Source organism: Betta splendens, chromosome 1 (assembly GCF_900634795.4).
Source record: "Betta splendens chromosome 1, fBetSpl5.4, whole genome shotgun sequence".
Classification (NCBI taxonomy): Eukaryota; Metazoa; Chordata; class Actinopteri; order Anabantiformes; family Osphronemidae; genus Betta; species Betta splendens.
In genome coordinates, this window is record NC_040881.3 from 10,405,361 (window position 1) to 10,427,941 (window position 22,581).

At 44.9% G+C, this 22,581-nt stretch overlaps 1 protein-coding gene across 1 annotated transcript in view; it reads left to right on the plus strand.

The window, feature by feature from the left end:
- The first annotated feature begins 2,944 nt into the window (after window positions 1-2,944).
- zcchc7 (zinc finger, CCHC domain containing 7) overlaps window positions 2,945-22,581 on the plus strand; it is a 35,529-nt gene continuing 15,892 nt past the window's right edge. The window contains exons 1-3 of the mRNA XM_029143287.2: window positions 2,945-3,084; window positions 5,588-6,160; window positions 6,332-6,554. Coding sequence (XP_028999120.1) covers window positions 5,648-6,160; window positions 6,332-6,554 — 736 coding nt within the window. The 5' untranslated portion in view covers window positions 2,945-3,084; window positions 5,588-5,647. The remainder of the gene's footprint in view (window positions 3,085-5,587; window positions 6,161-6,331; window positions 6,555-22,581) is intronic.

Below are 22,581 nucleotides of genomic sequence, written 5' to 3' on the forward strand. Positions count from 1 at the left end.
GAGCTGTGCCTCACACGCAGAACAGAACATTCTCTACTTCTTGTTCCATGAACCTTAAACTGTGTGATATGTGCACAATTAAACTTTTGCAGCTACTTTATCAGTGCTTTGTGAATGCAACAAACAGACAACTGGACCTTAAGATCACGAATGCTGAGGTATGTGACTGACCAGCGCACATGGATGATGCATGGGTGCCATTTTTATTCAGAAGCGCTGATCCAGGCAGAGGGTTTTTTTTAGGGAATTCCTCCTGCCTGGCTACTTTGATACTGAGTTTGTGGTTGTAATTACAGAAAAAGCCTGCACCACCACAAGACAAGCAGAGGTCAAGCAGACCCCCTGTTACACAACTGAAAGACACCCCACACACTCTATTATGAAACGGGCTGAGGATATCGTTTTTGTTTGTGGGAAATCCAACAATATGTGTGATTAAGATTTGTTTGACATGTTTCCACATGGCACTGGTTTAAATGTACAAATTCATATTTTGTGTGCAAAAGAGTACAAAACAACAACATATTTAGTTTACTCTAACAAACAAACAAACATTTGAGCAGGCGACTCCAGCAAATTTTGTCAATTTCAGTTTACAAAATCTTGTAAATGGTTAATTTACAATCAGAATGACTGTTACTTGTTTTCTGTTGCTGGACTAACAAAGCAATGGCTTCACCTGTGCATTTCTCATGATAAGAAATTATACAATGAATAACATGCTTTACAAATTTTTGATCTCAAAACAGAGAAAATACTGTTACCAAATTTTGTTAGACATTCCTGATCCCAGTGTATCATCACTGTGGCTAAATTAAAGCAATAGTGGCGTAAAGAACACATTCAGAACTTCTGCACAAAACGATCACCAGAGAATATTGCCTATAAGCCACACCGGCTGTTTTGATAAAACACCCGAATGTTGCCGAATGAAAGTTGGAGCTATAGCATGGCACATACAAACAACATCAAAATGAGAGCAATGACATGCTTCTTTTAACGCCCTATCCTCAATAAAGATCATTCATCAGGCAGAACCATCCCTCTGGAATGTGTGATTGGAAATCGGGGGACTTTAAATCCCAGTCCCGGACACTCCATCCATCTTCAACACACCACTGGTCTGGACGCTGGGAGATGAACCGCTGAACCAGATGCCTCCATTCAGACGGTCTCCTCTACCTTTTCTAAAATAATAATAGTAAATACTGGCAAATGCATGGAACCCAAAATCAGGCAGCCACATCACAATTTCTCTGAGGCAGTGAGGCATCCCAAACCTGCATCCAATTTAGAGAGATACGAGCGCTGGAGAGACAGGCCTCCATATGCACTATTCAGAAACAAAACAGATGCAGGGTATTAAATGGCTGTGTGTGTATGTGTATGTGTGTGTGTGTGTGTGTGTGTGTGTGTGTGTGTGTGTGTGTGTGTGTGTGTGTGTGTGTGTGTGTGTGTGTGTGTGTGTGTGTGTGTGTGTTAGATGTATACATAGGCTAACATAGATGATAGCATAGGGACATGAGGTGTAGTCTAACCTTTGGAAGGAAACAATTCAACTCCTTGATGGCCTTTCCTATGTTGTCACGGATGGAGACACCTCCAGAATCAGATGACATTCACCCTGATTCCCTATCGTAATGCCTTTCACTCACTGTTAGTATGAAGGTAACGCCTATAGGTGCAGTTTACAATTACTCTCATGATATAGGGAGGAGAAAATGACGGATGTTAATGTCCCACATTCAGCCTGAGAACCAGGATGGGATAATGTTTTAGCATTCTGTGTGTTATAAATATGACTGATGGCAACAGTCAGTCTGTTGAATTACATTTACATATAGATTTACATTCCCATCAACATGTAATAATAGCACTGCCCTGAAGGATCACTTGGCACATTGGCATTTCATAGTTCATATTTGAGGAAGGTGAAAACTCGCAGCATCCAACACAATGTCGAAAGTCTCCGTAGTTAAAAACACCCATACGACTGTCATCCTACAAATGACAATAATGTATTACCAGCAGTTTCTCAAAATGTAAACCTTTAAAAAGACAGTGGCCAGATAACAGTAGAAAGAATGTAAGAAAACACGCACATGGCAGCAAGTAAAATGAGTATAAGGACAATAGTATTTTTATTATTGTATCTTAGGTGATAGAAAGGTTGAAGTAAAGGCAACTGCTTTTTTTTATTTTAACACTCACAATAGCTGACACAAATATTTATATCTTGCAATATAACTGTAAAAAATAGATCTAAACAGAAAAACAAGACAAATATTTCTAACGTCTAGTTAAATCATCTGTAAGAGAATGAACAAGGTGGATTAGCATTTACATAAAGGGGAGAAGTTCAAAGACTTAAAGGCCTCGAGGATTATTTGCTTTTATTTTGTGGTTATTTGTGGAGTAAGTCTAAATAAAAATAGCATTAATAGATTTAAATCCCACACCAAGAGTCACACAAGAGTCTTCATCAGTACATAGAGAGTGACGATCAGCTTATTACTCCAAAAATAGATAGAAAACAGAAAGACCAAATTTGGATTCAGACAATGATTACAGTTTTTATATATTGATGTACACCGGGCTAATAAGAACGAGCAGTCTGGTGTATAGCGAATTTAGACAAGAGCGTTTCTGTAGTAAACTAATAAAAGCTGCGAACGACAAAACAGTTTGGCTACGGGGGCTATAAGTTGTCTTAATTCTTTATAATAGTATATGACATTTCCTCCCTGTAATTTTAAGCCTGTCTTACATTATAAGTCACTACAACATTATAGTAATGAATGCTGTTTGGAGCGTTTACGTAGTGAACAGCGACGGTTCTTTCTACTTAACGATTGTTCATGAGTTCAGTTTTTGGCACCTGATTTAACAAAGATTTTTTGAAGCTTTTAAATTACCACCAGATATCACGCGTGTCTCTGTGAGGACTGATTCAGCACGACCGACAGAAACGTTTTTGTCGACCAACCCATTTCCGCCGACGAACCCGGAAGTTGTTTGTGTCTCCCTCTGGGAGTGAGGAGAGCAGCCCCGACACCTGTAACTTCTCCACTTTATTGGATAAAGGTGAGCTATCGCTAGCTGAACATGACGTGTATACATCGGTGGCTTCGAGTACTACCACTGGGGTTCGCTGGATGGAACTGTGCGTGTGCGTGGACGAGGTGCCTCATTGTTTACATCCGACCGGCTGCTCTGCCGCTTGTAAACACGTGGACCGACAGGGCACATGCTAACAACGGCCTGTCGACGAGTATATACAGTTGAAAACAGCCTCTCGGCCACAGTTTGCCACGTTCTCCTTACTTTACATGTGATTGTGATTCAGACGTTTAAAAGCAGCTTCTTACGAAGCTAATTCATGTCCCTGACTGCCTGCTAGCTAGTTAGCTACCTTAACCACATACACTGTAATCATACCTATAGGACTGAGAGGACCTGTACTGTTGTGTTTGTCAGTGCAGTGAGGTTGGTTGTATAACTCTGTACTTTGTTACTTCCTGTTAAACATCGGAATATATTTGTTGTGTTAAAATCGATAACAATCTGAGGACACGTTGTGTTTTGAACCTTCTACTCCGTAACCCATTCTTACTGTTCCAATCAACAAAGTCAAGAACTCATTTGTTCTTCCATGTCACAAGTAACGGACATTACCTTGATGGCATAACGTCTGTCCCTCGTTACAGGCTGACATAGCCCCTCTATTAGGCTAAGTCCACCTCAACATATTTTGGGGGCTCCATGTTCCTAGAAGTGGAACAGGACCTTTGACACCCTATATGTCATTAGCATGGATCATTGTTTCTTTCTGTCTTTTGTACCTTTCATACCAGAGAGAGCATTTTTTGTTTTTGATTTGGAACTGAAGCATCAGTTATCATCACATCCCTATATTCACAGTAAGGCAGCGTCCCCCCGATGTTAAATATTCACTTTATAAAAGCCCACGATGAGCCTACAGCTCAAACTAACAGTGTTTTTAATCACTATACAAAACATTTATTACACTGGAACTGTAGCACATCCTTTTTAAAGCAATGTGGATAGTAGTTATTATATAGGCGGCTATTTTAACTGTTGGTTGGAAAAGTGCTGGGGGTTGCTAACATCATTCACATAAGCAGGAGCCCGAAACGAAAGTTTGTATTTCCTTTTAATAATGTCCACCTCAAAAAATATTGCATGATAAGCTCTTCACATCGAAGATGTGAGATGTCCCCCTATAGCAGGCGCAGCAGAGCTAACTTTAGAGAGCAAATATATGATGATAAAATGTCAAGTGCAGTCTTCACACGGCCACGCGTTCCTGAGCAGGGCTCCTTTAATTAGACCGATTAAGAGAAGCAGTGCTTTACATTCCACCACTACAGGGCAGGTCATTTGTCAGGTTCGCGCCCTGCGCACCGCTACACTTCTGTATATATTCTTTATATAACGGTGGGCCCGTCACCGGCCGGTGGGGCTCTTCTCTCGGTCCCTTTAATCCCCAGTGGGCAGCTTGTGGCTGTCTAGCGTGGCGTTTCTGCGGTGTGTGCGGTCAGGGAGCCAATCATCTCCAACCATCATGGCACAGACACGCAGGAGTGGACAGAGCAATGGGCCGGCGCCCCTTCTCTGTGTGTGTGTGTGTGTGTGTGTGTGTGTGTGTGTGTGTGTGTGTGTGTGTGTGTGTGTGTGTGTGTGTGTGTGTGTGTGTGTGTGTGTGTGTGTGTGTTAGCGAGTTACACAGACAGAGATTGAGGAAAATTAACAACGCGAGCGCTTTACAGACAGCAGCAAGTCGATCATTTCACTGTTTTTAAAATTTAAGTTGACCCGAGCATTTTTACTTATGTGGTGTTTGTTCAGTGCGTCACAATAAACTTGGATTTATGTCTTATGACCAACGGTTTGATCAAAGTCTAGGGGTTTAAAGTGAGTGCAGTAAACCCGTGCTCCCTCCATCTCTGTGTTAACAAGCCCTTATGGATTTCAGATTTAAAATCAGTGCTCTTCTTGTAATTGAGCCTGGTCTGTGTTCACTTCTTCCCCACTGCCAACAGTGGATGATCGTCTGCCTTCTCTAACAATTATTTTTTTTTTATAAAACTACTACTATAATTTTAATAGTTGAGGTGATACATGTTACTTTTACCAAACTGAAACCAGTAAATGATGGACTAAAAATGCTGTTTGTAATTATTTTGATAGTTAACTAATTAATTGAGTGGCAAATTATTTGTATTCAAAGTATAAATCACTGGATTGGTGTATTTTTCTCTATCCTAATTTTAGTAATCTGATAACTTTAAATTTGTTTGATGCCAAAATAATTAGATGTTAACAGAAAACATACCCACAACCTTTTTGAAATGCTGGATTACAATGTTCAAGCTGCTGACATTTCATTGGTGAAGGAGCAAACACCATCAACCTAAAACATACTGGATATTATTAATACCAATGTTTTTTGTTATTTCAAATCTAATAACAGAAAAATGAAGAATAATTTATTTCGTACAACAGACGTTCAATAGAATTGTCACTAGTTAGCTAATAACCTTGTTTGTATGTGCTTCTATTCCAGCTGCTGCAGTGTCCCAGATTAGCGTCACATCAGGTCTGAGTGCATGTGTGTTTTACGGTGATGTACTGCTCCCGTCAAGAACTTGAGAATGAGCTCTACCAAGAGGATGAAGGAGACTCTGAGGGCTCAGGCGCCAACAGTGAGCTGGAGTTCCACCTCTATAGCCAGCTCCACTACTCCTCCAATCCTGGGGAGATGGACGAGTTGGAGAGTGAAGAAGAAGAGGTCGAGGTTCGAAACAGCCAGCACCTGCAGGGGACTGAGGTGACCACAACAGAGGACGGGAAGTTGGACAACATTGGAGAAAGTGGGCCTTTGTCACTTAATGTAAGCAAACTACACGAACACCTGAAGAAGAAAACTGCAGACAAGGATAATACACAGAAGAGTGGGAGTGGGACTGATTCTGAAGGTCAAAGGGGGCATTCATCACTAGTGGAAGAGGTTATTGTAATAGACTCTAGTCCTGACGTCATCTCCATCTCTGAGGATGACACTTCAGAGGATGAAGGGATCTGCGTGTCAAAGGGTCAAGGCCCACGGCAGCTGAAGACTTCAACCCCAGCCCAGCAGGTACAGAACAGAGCAACAATTTACAGTGGTAGCAGTTTACAATGTTAGTAAATGACCTGCTGTTTCACAGCAAGATCTACCCTGGTGAACCCTTTTAATTAAACAGTGGCTGAATATATCTTGGCAAACTTTGTCATTACATGTGTTTTATATTTGTATGTTGTCATGAAGGGAACCCTGAAGAGGAAGAGGGCATCTCCTATTCCAGTGTCTGTGCCCTCCAGCGGCTCCAGCTCAGAAGATTCAAAATCCCAGTCTGAGTCCGAGTCTGAGTCTGAGTCCGAGTCATCGGACTCGGAAGCTCTACAGAACTGGATGATCTTGGGCCGAAGTCAGCAGGATGGTGACCAGTCCATCTCACTCAACCTTGAGAGAGGCTCTGACAGCAGCGCAGGTTTGTCTTTGTTTGTGCTGTGCATTGTTCAGAGTTTAATGGTATGTTTTATAATATGCATCCGAGTGAGTGTGTGTGTGGGTGTGAGACCAAAAGAATGGAAGCAATGAGTAGTTTTTAATGGGCCAGCTCATTCAGAACACTTGGCGTACCTGCAGAGCATTGATAAGAACAGCCATGGGCTACATCGTGTGTGTGTGTGTGGGGGGGTCTGTGCACATGCATATGTACATATGCTACATCTGTGTCTCCATGCTTGCACATTTGTAAGCCTTTAGCATTCCTGGCACTGTCTGCTGAGTTATTCTCTTCCCGCACGCATCTTTAAGTGTGTTTGTGTGTGCCGTACGTATTGATACGCGTGTGCGGGCCCCGTGCGGGTGTGTTTGTGTTATATTCCATTCTAATCAGCATGCATGTGTACGTACACCCGCATACCAACAGTCACAATGCTAATGCCAAAAACAAACAAACTGAGAGGCAACAATGCAGGAGGAGAGGGAGGTGGGGTCAGAGTAATCAAAAAATGAATAAAAATGTTCTCGGCAAATCTCCTCAGATCTACACATTATCTTAACCTGCAGCCTCAGCAACCTCTCCAGCTCCTCTCCAGCGCTCTCCCCTCCTCTATTTTTTTCTACCTAACTCTCCCATCTCATTCTTTTTATCCTATTTTCTCTCTATTGTGCTCCCTCTCTCTCCCGCTCTCCCTGTTTCTGTGTCTCTCTCACCGTTTTCCCCTCATTTGAATTTCTCTGGGCTGATGTTTCTGCAAGAGTGCTCACTGCCTCCTCGACACACAACTGGGGTAAAGGAGGGGGTCTGGAGCTGGTGGGAAGGTTTGAGGTTTTGGCCTGGTTTTGGGAGGAAAGGAGGATTTTAGGTCTCTGTCTTCCTTTCTCCCCTCTCCCTCTCTGTCTCTCGCTCTCTCGTCTGGCTTCTCTCTGTGATCTTTGGAGCTTGACCTCATGTCTGCACATGGGGGGCCATGGGTGTGGAGAGGGGTCTTAAAGTGGGAGTGTTGGGGGAGGGTTTTGTCCCAAGAAAAAAAAAAAGGAAATGAAGGCACGGAAAGGGATGAGCCTCAGTAGTCTTGAGCTGTGCCCCAGTTCTATACTACCCACTAATTAAAATGGGTTTATAGTTTATTGTATGTTCACATTAGGAAAGCTGTATTGTTGAGGACCCTGATGGCAGTGGGACACGCACACTGAAGCCTCGTTCTGTTATAAATGTTTGCAGGATGAGCAAATCCAAAATTCACTAGGCGCCTTAGCATAAGCTGTGAGCTAGTTGTTTACACTTGGTGGGATTTATTGAAAATGGCGTGTGTGTATTTGTGAGCGGCCTCCAGTAGAAATGCTTGGCCGTGAGGCGGAGAGTTACACAGTAGACCATTCAAACCAGTGACAGCCAGACTAACGTGCTCCTGTTGGTCTATGGGAGGCGTAAATGCAAAACCAGTCTCTCACTGGGCCCTGTGCAAATTTCCCCTAAGATCAGGGGTGGTGTCCTCACAGGGAACCATCATGCATTCAATGCAGTCACTCTTACTCTCGATTAGCCTACTAAGTAAATAGATAATGAGAACATGCCTGCATTGGAAACTGAGTGGCCAGCGCTGCGAAATAATTTGATTAGGGGAGAAAAAACCTCCAAACCACTCCTGGTTAGCCACAGTTTAGTTAGCATCATAAATGCAGTCGGTGGTGTGAGGTTTGTAGTGCGACAAAGCTGCAGCGAGGGAAATCTGTAAATGAGGATTAAAATCATCCTGTCATATTAAAAACGGAATGAGATGGTCGTGTATGTGTGTGTGCAAGCAAAAGCCACGAAGTCTGACCAGAATTCATTTTTCTAACTGAAAATGAGGGGTTTAGAGTCCTCTTCAGCCGTAAGCTCGGAGGCCTGACTTTTCATGGTGATATTTCAGCGTGACCCCAGTAAAGACACCCCCGAGATGTCAGAAGCTACTGATGTCGTACTCGTAAACCGGGCAGAGTCACGAAAGCCTTTGCCAATCGTATTTTCAGACCACGATGAGCTGTGACGACAAAAATAAAAACAATAATTATGTACTTTATAGTTATGTGTGGACCCGGGTCTCTGATTTAAGGGGGTTCCAGTGAACTGTTTTCTGTGTCTGTGTATTAATTTCTCATGTTCCTGACTGTTGCCATGTCTTTGGCTAAAGCACCCATTACTCTGTAATCTAGAGTCATTTCTGCCTTTGTGTTTCACGCTTTGTCTGTCAGCGTGTTCGACTAATAGCATTTTTCCACCTAAACCTCAGCTCAGCATCGCCGTCAAATCGCATTCACTACACCATCCTCCACCAGCTCACTGGCACAATCCTCTCGTTTTGTCTCGTCGCATGTGCTGCTACATGTTTACCGGAACTCTACCACCTAATCTTCTCCCGCTCCCTCACCTGTGGGCACGCATGCACAGTCCGGTCGCCTATCTGTCACCTGGGCCGGGCGCCGGTGGGCGGAGCTGCAGCGGCGGCGGCGGATGGGGACGAAGGGAAAAGATAGCGGAGGAAAACTGGGGCGGGGGGCGTCTTCCTGTCCAGCACCGCGTAGCAGCAATCGGACGGAACGCGAGAGAAAGGGCTGGGCTGTCCAACACCCAGATCAGGGTCTCACCCACCAGGAGCGTGCACGTACGCGCACGTGAATGCATGCGGCACGTAGGCGGGGTGTGCTGAAGCTAAACTTGAATCGTAAGTGGTTAAACTTCACTCTGTGGTCACACTCCCCCCCCCCCAGTTCTCTCCCTCTTTTTTTGTCCCTTTGGTCTTGGTCAGTGCACACCAAACTTTGTTTGAGGCTTAGAGAGTCGGCTCCGGCCCTCTATCGGGGTGGCCGATCACATCAGAGTGTGTGGAGGGTGTGCGCGTCACTGTGGAGATTGGAGTGTTTTTGTGTGTGGGTGCCCATAGGTTAGCTCCCTTTATCTCACAGAGGAAGGTAAGCTCTTCTTGACTCTTCTATTCGCTGCTCTGCTGTGCTTTATGCCCTTGGCTCCTACTCTGTTTCAGTTGTTGTACAGAGCTTCATGCTCTTGTCACGTGTTTCAGTCTAGATGTAAGAATAATATATTCAGGTCTTTTTTTAATGTTTGTAAAATACTTATGATGCCTTGGGGCCTGAGGCTTTTTCCTGCACACGCTTGCACTCACTTGACCTTTGAACGTGTTTCGTCATAGCTCACATGCCGGCGTACAGTAGGATCAGAGTGAGGTGTGTGTGTGTGTGTGTGTGTGTGTGTGTGTGTGTGTGTGTGTGTGTGTGTGTGTGTGTGTGTGTGTGTGTGTGTGTGTGTGTGTGTGTGTGTGTGTTGCAAAATGAGATTACAATGGCATGTTGGGTATGGCGTTAGATGTGTGTGGCTGCGGATTGTTTTGTGTGTGTGTGGGTGTGAGTGTGGGCGGGCGAGCACAGCAGAAGGGAGGCATGGATAGGATCAGCTCTTATCTTGGCTGCCCAGTGCCACACGAGGTGTAACGCCACACCCACGCTACCACACAGTGTGTTTGAACAGGCGCGCACACACATGGTGAAATCCCTTCGCCATAGTTTGACTTGCATTATCCGGCTTCTACAGAGGATGTGGGGCTAAATGACACTACTCCGTAGGCCTAATGTCAGTGCATGCAAAATAAATTGTAGTAAGGAACCCCAGTGCTTTTCTTTCAGGAAAAGAGGCTTGAGAATCAGCAGCAGCGGTGACAAATGTGCTGAACAAAACGCTTTGTCGCATGAAACGTGTCTTCACTAAGAGGCCTTAATTAACGTCTGCTCCAGTCATGTTTCTCCTCATGTCCCTCCTTATACTTGTCAAAATAATTCCAGCATTTCTTTTTTGTAGCCTAATTCGCTCAGTGTTATATATAATTAACTGAGTTTTTATAGCTCCAGATGTCTTTTGTTTGCATCTGCCAGTTCTAACATACTAATCTTTAGTTATGACGGCGCTGCCTTGATTGACGCACATTTTTACTGTAATTGTTTATTTTTGAAGAACTCTCATTTAAAATCTAGGCGGCCGTTTTAATGAGGTTCTTGTTTTCATTTTGCCTTTCCATCTTTTCTGTCATCGCTGGACAGGCTCACTTCTGTTTGCCTCTAAATCTAGAAATTCTCCACAAACTGAACAAAACGTCGATCATGTGCACAAGTGACAGCGTAGGAATCGAAGGGAGAGTGAGGAGTCACTGAGTTTGCATGTGGATGTTGGCATCAGACTGAGATGTGAGAGCGGGTCAGCCAAAGCGCAGGCGACAGGTCTTGAAAGGGATCGGCTGGTCCGTTCGTCTCCGGGCCGAGACCCCGGAGCGGCTGCTGCACCCGGCACCGTCTGTCAGCGCGTCCATGTGGCTGCTGCAGGTGAACCCTGCCACGCCACCTTTGGCTGGTGTTACTCCACTCAAAACCACAGCTCTGGTTTCTGGTTAAATGAAACATCTCATCTTGTGACCTGTTTAGGATTTGTGAGGGTTGCACTTAATGCCGCTTGAGCTGTGATGAATTGACGGAAATGAAATTAATTTGAATTTTGGCTGGTTCTAGTTGAACGTAAATGATTTAGACAAGAATAGATTTTTTTTATATAATTAAAATAAAGCAAATTTATATTTTTAAATAATTCTGGATAAATTCTTTGCAACTCCTTCCACTTTCATTAATATGACAGAATCTTACCTCAATTATTAATATTTGGACACAGTCTTATTTCAGCTGTGCTGCTTCTGCTGCTAATAGTCTTAAGGTTTCTTTTGATCTAACTATAAGGCGTTTATTTATATCTTGTTTATCAGCATCTGGAAGGCGCAAGCCATCCTGTCTGAAAGTAATCTTTGTCAAAATAATCTATGAAAATTGTTCTATTTTTTTTCTTGGAAACTTTGACTAACCACCCACAGACATCTGCGGTCGTGGCTGCAGGTGCTCATTTGTTTTAATGTTCACTGTTTGTCCGCTGTCAGTGAGAAGCAGCGTTTAAATATAATCTAGTGAAGTATATTTTCTCAACACTTACAGCCGCTCACACAACCTGACACCCATTGAGGACATTTTCCCTTTTAATACTTTAGCGTGTTTTAAAATAGTTTTCACTTCATTCTTTTTGTATGGTCTTTGTTACAGACGTTTATTATGAGCTGTGAAAGTCACGGGATAATCATCTGTGCTGTTGAGATGTTGTGGAACATTTTCCAATGAAAGTGAAGGTGTTGGATGTTGTGTGTGTTGGAGTGTGAAGGTGTGCATCTAAAGACAAAAGTGTGTGTGTGTGTGTGTGTGTGTGTGTGTGTGTGTGTGTGTGTGTGTGTGTGTGTGTGTGTGTGTGTGTGTGTGTGTGTGTGTGTGTGTGTGTGTGTGTGTGTGTGTGAGAGCCGGTGTCTGCCTCACCACGCCTGAGGTGAACCCAATAACCGTGCCGTGGCCCACTGGAACGAAGTTTCACCGTCTTTAGTTCCGAATAGAGAGACAACGTGACATTAAATGAAATACTTTTCGCCGCTGCACTGTTTTTATGCGGCGCTAGTGAATTGTGGTGTGATGTTTTGTCAGAACCTTAAATGTAGTTTGAGTCAACACAGAATAACTAGTTGTCGTTTTTTTCTTTGCAACCTTCCTTTTTCAGTAACTGTAGCCTGGAGGTAGGGGTAATAAACTGGAGACCAGAGGGTCCCTGTAGTGTGTGTGTGTGTGTGTGTGTGTGTGTGTGTGTGTGTGTGTGTGTGTGTGTGTGTGTGTGTGTGTGTGTGTGTGTGTGTGTGTGTGTGTGTGTGTGTGTGTGTGTGTGTGTGTGTGTGTGTATCCCCGTCTACTACTTTAACCTTTTATTTAACCAGTCTATCCCATTGAGAGAGAGAATCTCTTTCCTTTGGAGACCTGCTGCAGACATTGTGCCCTGAAGCTACAGGATAAGACATCTGGACGAATATACGCAGAGAAACACACTCATGTATGATTAAATAAAACTTCTAAGCCTCGGCGCCTTAATCCCACATTGCATGTTTTGGCGCACAGCGTGTGTGCGACGGTAACAGTATTTTAAATGTCATATTGTTGAGTGCTTCTTCCTCATCCCTGCATTATTTTAGCCTCACAGCTTGTCCTTTAGGAACACCTGAAGAGAGAGAGACGAGCAAAGAACCAGAGGGAACTAGTGGAGGAAAAAAATGTCAATTACAATTACCAATAATAATCATTATAATTAAGCAATCACTTAATAGGAAATCAAATTATTGTGGGGGGTGACAGTGGGACAGAGGGAGGCCACATGGGACTGTATTAATTTCTGTTCTTTTATTTGGCTGGAGAACTTTTTCCCTTTATTGTCTTTCCTTGGTTTTTGAGCAGGGAGGGGTTGTCGAGAGGGCTTTATTAACTGGTAGCCTAGGGTGGTGATATTTTTTGGGGGGAAGCAGGAGTTGAGGGTAAGAGGTTGGAGGGATATGTATTAATATTAATACATTTTTGCGATGAGGGGTAAGTGGGGTGGGCGCAGCAAAGGGCGGGGAGCGAGCGCAGTCACGGATCCACAAAATCACCCCTTTTCTCCCCTCGCGCCGTTCTTCTCCCCACTTCAGCTGTGGGCAGCAGCAGCAGCAGCGAGAGCTGTTTCGGAATCAGAAATTCAGTTTAACAGTCAACAGGATAAGCGAGCGGAGCCCGAACGCACCGAGATGCACACTCGGGGGTCGCACACTTCGCCAGTATGCAAAAGGTTGCCTAATAATAGCCGGGCAGCTTTTTTCACAGGGTCCCAGAGGGTGGTGTGTGTGATTGTTGGCAGTGCACCGCGCAGACACACAAGGGTGCCTTTTTAGCAGCTTCCTCTCCAGAGGCTCCTGGTTGTGTGTATGTGGCCATTCCAAGGCTTCTCCCCATGTCTCTTAATTAAGGCACTCGTCAGACAGAGACCAGCTGGGCCTGGTCTGGCCTAGCTGGCACTCATCACCCTCATCCTCCCGTCTCTCTCCCCCAGTCTTGCTCCCTCCGTTTCCTTTCCGTCTTGACTCCTCTGCTTTTCTCAGCGGGTGTTCACATTTTTACCCTCTCCGCTTAAATGTCTTTCACAGATGCGATGCAGAGACTCCGAGTTTCTAGCGTGCCTGAGCGTAAGTGTTGTCTTTTCCGTCCCACCTGCTTTCAGAAAAGCACTAATTAGGAGTCCCATCAGGGTACGAGAGGCTGTCAGTCGACAGTCCTTTAAGGTGAAATGTGCCGAATCACAGCAGTTCAACAGTTTTAGATACATAACAAAAAATACAAAGGTACTTTGTGTAACAGTGATACTACAACTTGTTATTAGTAGCAAATACATCATTACAAATACATGTGACTGGTTATTTACATTTAAGCATTGCTCTAAAATGCAACATATGTTAAATCAAACATTTGTTAAAATGCATAAATGCACGCAAGCATGTGGCCTGTTTTAAGAAAGCAAATACATTGTGTGAGGTCAAGGTGACTCGTAGATTGGACATCAGTGTGTATATCTGTTCTCACGTGCCACATTTCTCTCCTGGCCCGTCGGTGCCACCCCTTTGCTCCGTTCATCCCACCCCTCAACTCCAATTTCCAACCATCCTTCCTCAGAAAAGCACCAAGCGCTGGTTACGTGGCTGTTGCTATGCTGGGGTACAAGGCCAGGATTAATGCTTCAGCCTCGCCTCTGCTAAAGGTGCTAAAGGAGCTCGTATCTGTTCTAGAGGTCACACACTGACAGCGAACATTGTGCCCCCATTTGGCTTTTTCAAATAGTCCGGCATCGGCGTGTATCGTCGGCGTACGTGGTTTACAACAGTGTGGCTGTAAATGAAGTGTAAGTCTTTGCTTGTGCGTGTGATCCCGCGCATTAACACACCTAGGCTGCCCCTTTATCCGGAGGATTATGGTAAATGAAATGCTGAGATTCTGACAGCAAGCGGCCGATAACCCGAACTTAGCGTTAGGGGAGAAAATTAATTACGGAGGATAAAATCAGAGCGAAAGGGGGAGATAGTTACCAGCTCGTTGGGGAGTTTAGTCATTGATATTTAGGTGCCAGCTCACAGGCAGTACGTGTGAGACTAAGGAGGACTAAGGTTTCAAAGGGTTTGATCAGGATTCAAGCTGTGCAGCACCCAGCAGTGGTCTACAGACACGTCGTCATGCTTTCTGAACTTTTGGGACTGCTGAAGTGAATTCTGTTAAATGTCAGCAACAGTAAATCAAAATACTATTAATATTAAAAGCAAAGAACAATATTGGTTTAAGCCTTAATTTGTTTAATGCAGCAAATCCCAAGCCTCCCATGTGAAAAACAGGAGCTCTGTCCAGTGTATAATGTAATTATTAGGATGTGGTTTGTGTAGAGCAACGGTTGCAAAAGAAAGTAAATCAGCGATAAATGATTTGTTGCACAAATTTGTTGACAATTGTACAATAGACATTTTTTTTTAATATTTGATTTTTTTTCCCTGAAACCTTTTTTAAATTATAAATCGGATTGACTTCCAATTTTTAGTCGTGCTTTCCAAGGAAGAATCTAAAAGTCTTAAGCATTAAGTCATTTTTCCTTTTCTCAAGTCCTATTTGGTCACAAATTTGGCCTGACGTTTCCTCATATACCGATCGGACAGATTTGTGTGTGCGCAGGTGAGCTTCTCCCTGTCCGTCCTCTGAGTGCAGGCTGATCAATAGTAATTGGGTTGAGTGTCTCAGGCCCGTTTCTCTCCTTTGTACTGTGGGAGAAAAGGGGACAGGGAAAAGAAAGAAGGGGGGAGACGGAGAGAAAATGGAGGATGTTTGCAAGTCGACGAGCATGACTGATTCCCTCAACCAAATCTCCGGATATTTATTCAGCATTACTTGCTAATCTAAAAAAAAAATCTGCCTCCCTTTTCTGTCTGCCTCCTGTTTCCCTTTCACTCGCTGCTGGGATGTGTGCGCCCGTGCGGGCTTCCAGCGAGTGGCCGCCGTAGGGTGATCCTAAAGAGGCGTGATAACACACAGCAAGGACGGAGAACCTGTTAACGTGCATTAACAAGCTCCTCGCCTCTTCCTCCCTTTCCTCGCCGGTGCTTAAGGACTCCAGCACGCCTCCCCCAGCATCTCTCCATTCTCCTCCCCGGCTCCGTTCTGTCTCTTTTATAACTTCCATAAAGGCGATATGTGTCGGGCGAGGGCTGCCGGCTCCGGCGGTATTAGCAGGGAGGCTTTAGGCATAAACTCTAAGGTATATTAAAGCAACCGCCCTGTTGTTCATATAAACACGCCAATTCAATTTAGCCTGCCCCATGGGGAATGGGATTTCAGCAGCCAGCGAGAGGGGGGAGGAGGGGAGTGGGGGGGCGGCTGGTGGATAAGGTAAGACAAGGAGAGGAGGTGGCATGAAGGCATCTTGAGAGACAAGGGGGGGGGGGGGTGTTAGGAAAAAGGAGAGGTCGGTCAGAGATGTGGAGATTGGCATATGGTAGAATAATGGTAGCTAGTGGCAGGAATTCATTATTGCTGTGGCATTAACTAGTATGACGTAAGTGTGTGTGTGTGTGTGTGTGTGTGTGTGTGTGTGTGTGTGTGTGTGTGTGTGTGTGTGTGTGTGTGTGTGTGTGTGTGTGTGTGTGTGTGTGTGTGTGTGTGTGTGTGTGTGTGTGTGTGTGTGTGTGTGTGTGTGTGTGTGTGTTCTCACTCTGGCAGGCTGGGCTGCCAGCGTCTGTGCACGCTTGGACAGAGCGTTATGTGGGGGAACCCTACAGTTATATTATTCAATCCGAATTCAAATGGGCTTGTCAGGAGAGCTCCTGCTTTTTATTACCTGTCAGAGGAACCAAGGGATGGACGGAGGAGAGGGGAGCAAATTAAACGACGGTAAATAAGGCCCCCCTATCTCCGCCTGGACTCTCCCCCCGCGCCGTTCTGCCGTTTACCCAGTTCACCTTAACCAGGATTCATCTGTCAGTCACATGCAGCAGGGCCTAATTATTTTGTTCATCACCGAAGCCAGTGCGATAGAGAATCAGCTGAGCCACGAGTTGGCTTTGACAATAAAGCAAAAGTCCGCCGGATATTTATTGAATGGGGTTTGACGCGCGCCTGACATCTATAAATGAGGAATCATGGGAAATTGAGAGAGAGGTATCAAAGGGCGGAGTACCCAAAGAAAGAAGGGGAGCACACACACACACACACACACACACACACACACACACACACACACACACACACACACACACTAAACTGCCTCCTCCCAGCTTGCCCCTTTCAGCCAGGCATAACCTCTGCCATCTGTCCATCCCCCTCCTCCCGTTTCCTCTTCACCCTCCTCCTCATTTTCCTCCTCCCCCCTCTACTGTGATGTTCCTCCAGTCCCCCGCTTTTTATTTAAGGCATTATTCCCCCACCTTGACTCTCTGATGGCATTCAGGAGGGTATGGAGCATCTAGATGTGTTAGGTGTCAGAGACCGTTTCTGTACCTGTGCTGGCGAGAGGAAGATTCGGCCTGCTGTCCATAGCCACAGTGATGCTGTGAAATGAATGACTTTGAGGATGTTTATTCTGTATAGACCCACCTTCCAACCCATTACATCATCAGAGATTCTATACTAAACTAAAATAACCAACCTTTATACTCTTGATTGTACATAAAGACTTGAACTTTGGTTCATGGTCAGACCCTTTTTAATTGTTTTGTCACCGTAGCGTCCCATTATTTTTCAGCAGGTTATCAAAAATGTGCCTGTATATGAATACAATATATCGCTTAGTTAGTCCTAAGTGATACTGTGGTGTTTTGTTCCCATTCTCTCCTAAATCTTCCACCAACTTCCAACTGTGCCAGGTAGAAAAGAAAGCTGGATGCATTTATAAACCGTATTTGAATGAAGCGATAAAAGAGCCATATTAGGAGCTGCTCTTCTAATCCTCTATTGTTCTTTGTCTGTCCCCTGTCCCACAGAGGGGCTGCTCTAATTAAAGACTAATAATTGTATTGTTTTATAAAACCTATAGAGACAGAGATTCTGCTCTTTAATCATTCACTGTCTCCAATGTACCCTGCCCATCAAAGGCTATCTCTCTGGATGAAGTCTATAACACACTGACTGACTGACTGACTGACTGTGTGTGTGTGTGTGTGTGTGTGTGTGTGTGTGTGTGTGTGTGTGTGTGTGTGTGTGTGTGTGTGTGTGTGTGTGTGTGTGTGTGTGTGTGTGTGTGTGTGTGTGTGTGTGTGTGTGTGTGTGTGTGTGTGTGTCAGAGAAACACACAACTCAGTAGGAGGAAGAAGGAAAAAGCCAAATCTAAATTAAAACTTTAAAGCACCATTATTTAATTACCCCAAAGGCTGTGGATTTGAAGGATCTTTGTGTGGGTGTATGTGTGTGTGCGTGTGTTGTATACAGTGTTTGCTCATGCAAACATGTGCTGCTGTCCGGGATTATTTCAATTTTTCAATTTGCCCTTTCTCCTCCTCGTGTGTGTGTGTGTGTGTGTGTGTGTGTGTGTGTGTGTGTGTGTGTGTGTGTGTGTGTGTGTGTGTGTGTGTGTGTGTGTGTGTGTGTGTGTGTGTGTGTGTGTGTGTGTGTAACCCTTTTATTGGTTACTCTCTTCTGCCGTACTGCCTTCATTTCTGCCCTCAACGCGCACATATAAACACATTCATGCTGAAGCGCCAGCAGATAAAAAGGCATTATGGTAAATTTCACTTAATGACAAATTTTTAATTTTGGCAACAGGGCCGAGTGAATGGAGCTTAATTACCAGGCCACAGATCCACGGAAAAATAACCCCCTTGACGTTCCCAACCTGCCCGATAATGGAGCTCTCCGCAAAATGCCTCAGATTAACCAGTGCCGTTTATCTGCCCCCTCCCTCCGCCCTTTATCTCGCTGTATAATAACAAAAATAACAATCATGAAAATTCTATCTGCCTCCCAGCCCCCATCACCCCACTTCCCTCTCCTGCCTTTCCGCCCTCCCGCCCACTGCCTGGCTCACTCCCGCAGGAGGAAATTCATCAAAATGAAATTGAGGTTGCAACTCAGTGGTTTTATTAAAATATATTTGCCCCTTGCAGACATTGTGAGCTTGTGTTTTACTGACAATGTGACAAAAAAGGCATCTGAAATAATTTGGTCTGTTCAGTGATATTTTATTTGTAGGCGCATAAAAGTGGGACTTGACCTCTAAAATACCAACACTTGTTGACTGGTAGACTCTTGTTTGACATAGTTCAGGTTTAACCTTTAAATTTATCTTTAATCATGGGAGCATATTGAATGCAGCACAATGATAGAACCGTAAATACTCTCCTCATGCTTCTAAGGTGATATCGAATTCTTGTTGTTTCCAAAAATAAAATAAAAAAAACCCTTTCACAAATTTGTAGCCTGAACTATGCACTGTTAAAAAAACAACAGATGTTTAACTGATAAAAAAAGGTTGCACGTGTCAATTGATGCGTAATTAATAGTTTCAGTTCTACTATAATTTACTCTTGGATTATGTAAAGCTGTTTTTTTTACAACTATTTCAGGGTCTAACGTATTCATTTTGATGATAACATCTGTTCCATAAAAGGAAAATTCTGACAGAAATGTTTAGCTAACCTAACTGTAGTGAAGCTTTTGATGTCTCTATAAAAACAGAACTGTTCAAACTAATTATGTTGCGATTTCATAAAAAAAAAAATTCAGTTACACAGTTGGTTGATATAAGCTTCATGCTACTATACTACTATTTTTATTTTTAGGGAAACATACAAAGACAAATTTGTACTTCTTTAATGTCCAATGAGGCAGAAACCATCCACACGTGTGAGATGATTGTTCTTATTTCAATTGGCTCTCTTTTTGAACATAGATGCATGATTAGTGAGACCGGCAGAACATGTCATAAGTTAAGACTGTGTATTTACTAGTAGTAATTATAATTGTTAGATCGATGGGTGCAAATTTTCCATTCTACCCTCAGACAGTGAACGTATACTGAAAAGACGCCATGATCAGATCCACAGATGTGCACTGACTCGGGTTTGGATGGACGCGAGCATGGTTTTGATCCGCGCACACACACACAAACACACACACACGCCTTGGCCTTCTCTGATCGGCTGTTGTGTACCCTGATTGGACCATGTGGTTGCCATGCGGCTGCCAGGCCGCGCCCCCGCTGGGCGGTAATTGGTGTCTGTGGCGTTGCCGCGTGGCGACGGTGCTTTGACTGACAGGTTTGGCCACCTGCCCTGCCGCGGCTGCCAACGTGGTGTGGAAGAGGGCGAGGAGCCGGGGAGGAGGTGGCACGGGCTGGCAGGGGGTGAACATCCAGGAGAAATGTGATGGCTGGGTGATGGCATCTGCTCCTGAGCTGCAGTGGCAAATGGATCCTCATAAAAAAGATCCGGTGTTCTTTTGAATATTACGTGATGTGTTGTTGAGGGGCGAGAATTGTGGTTCACCAAGTGGTTAAAAAAACGAAATTTGTCTTATATTAAATGAATTGCAGATGCGCATACAGGTCTCAATAGCAACAGTGCACTGACGTGCTTTAAGGTCCCTAAAAAGTCTGATCTTTTCTGAAGCAATTCTCTATTATGTTAAATATGGACTAGATTAGATACAAGGCTGCATGAACAAGTCTGTGCTGGTAAAATAAAACACTTGGTATAAAATGATTACTTGGATCTTATTCAACCCTGTGCATTGTGACACACTCTCCACAGATCGCACAGATGGTGATGTGTTTAAAAAAAGCCAAATCAAATCCGCGGCTTTAATCTGTATTAGTCCGGACCAGCTATTGATCTGTTCGCTGCATGCCAGACTCCTGCACACTGTCACATTTACGCAGACATTCACATCTCCTTGTCCAGTGTATCTGTGTTTCATCTAATAACAATAACACCCCCCCCCCCCCCTCCAGCTTCCTCCACAAACACTTGGCTCCGTCTCTACCTGGATGCTGTTTGCTGTCCGGTGGGCCTGACGCCCAGCCAGCTCCTCTTTTGTTGTGTTGTAATGTGCTCCGCGGCCCCGGCCCGAGCATTTCCACCCTGCTCTCCTCTCTTTCGTCTCGTATCACTGTTCTTGTTCATCTCACTTGTTCTCCTGCTCTCTTTTGTGTTTTACACCCTCACCCAGACTTTGTCACACAAAAGAGCAGAGTTGAAGAAAAGCCGTGCGTGTGTGTGCGTGTGCGCGTGTGTGCGTGTGTGCGTGTGTGTGTGTGTGTGTGTGTGAGACTTGGCCAACCCTTTGGTGTGTTTATCCTCACAGAGCGTAAGACCGTAGGGCAAGGGTGATTTCACAAAAGAAGCACTTCCTATTGTGTGCGCGCACACACACACACACACACACACACACACACGCACCCAGCCTGCACACTCCCGCCCACCCTCACCATTGTCATGTATAGTGTTGCTAATCCAGCCCTGTCTCTTCAATATCAAACATAACCTCCATTTAAGGGTGGAAGCCCTTGCTTTCATTCTCATTTTGTGTGTGTGTGCTAGTTGGTGTGTTAATGGGCCCAGTCACCAGTGTGGTGCAATGGGCGGGCTGGTCTGGGATGCCTGTTTAAGTGTTCGAACATGGAAATGAGTCCAGTAAGGTGGGTTGGTTCATGGCTTTGACTCGTCACGAGAGAGTACAGGAATACGGGTTAATGGTTAAGGTTAAGAGACGGTGCCAGGAGAGACTACAGCAATGTTCTTGTTCTGAGGTTATCAGACTCCAACCACCCAGTGTGTACCTCATCCAATGAGAGGGATGTTGCTTGAGGTGTGTGTGTGTGTGTGTGTGTGCGTGCGTGTGTGTGTGTGTGTGTGTGTGTGTGTGTGTGTACACGCTCACCCCTGGAGAGCTGGGTGTTTATGGTTCATTAGCCACACGTACACTTCCGTTCTGTTCTCACTGGTGGAGGGGACAGAGAGCGTTCTCTCTCTCTCTTCCACACACACACACACGGCTCCTCTGTTTTGTTCTGTTCTGCCAGCTCTGATGAACTGGCACGCAGCCTCCTCCCCTCTCCTCCTCATCTCTTAGTAATCAGGGTACCTATGAGACAGACAGGTAGCATCTGTCGCCTTCTCTCCCCTGATCCTTCCCTCCCTCAGTTTTTCCAGCTCCCCCTTCTCTACACCAATGTGTTGAATTCCTCTGACAACGGGAGTGATGTGATAATGTAGTAGATGTCCGAGGAAAACCACTGCAGGAACCAGGCGAACAGAAGCGAACGTCTCCTCCCATTTCCAGCGGACAAGCGTGTTTTGGGTCAGGCCTGCTGTTTGCTGTTCTCCATGTCTGCTGGGGTGTCGGACGCATTTCTTTGTGTAGGATCTAGGACCTCTGATCTGGCCGTAAGGGCCGTTCACCACAGGAAATCCTGAAACTGAACGTTTGTGGTCAATATGGCGAAGGCCCCTCTCGAGTCCGTTCAGCTGCTTGGTGAAGCCGCTGCCATCTGCTGCTCCAGCTCCAGACTCCTTAAGATCTGCTGGGCCACGATGGAGCGACCGGCTCCGATGGTTTGATTTTAAACAGGGCCTTTGGACTAATTAGCATATTTTCACCCAGTGTACAGACAACAGCCCCCCCCCCCCTCAAATGTGTTTGATTCCTCGGCCGTGACAAAGAGCTTCACCCTTTATCCGTGTGTGTTGGTGAGATGTGGGGCCCTTAGATTAAGGGAAAGCTTCCTGCTCTTTGTTTGGGGAGTCCCCCCGGGAGACACGTTGGGAATGACTTTCGTTGAGTCACTAACGCCTCACACACACACACACACACACACACACACACACACACACACACACACACACACACACACACACACACTTTTACATAGACACCTTTTCCCTCCTTTTCTTTTTCAAGCTGCGAGCTATTTGTGCATGTGCGCACACACACACGCGCGCACACACACACACTCACACACACACACACACAGGCCCCCCAGCGTGTTCACAGTAGGTGAGCGCTGCAGAGATTCCCCTGTTCACTTCTCTATACTCAACTAACCAAAACTAACTACA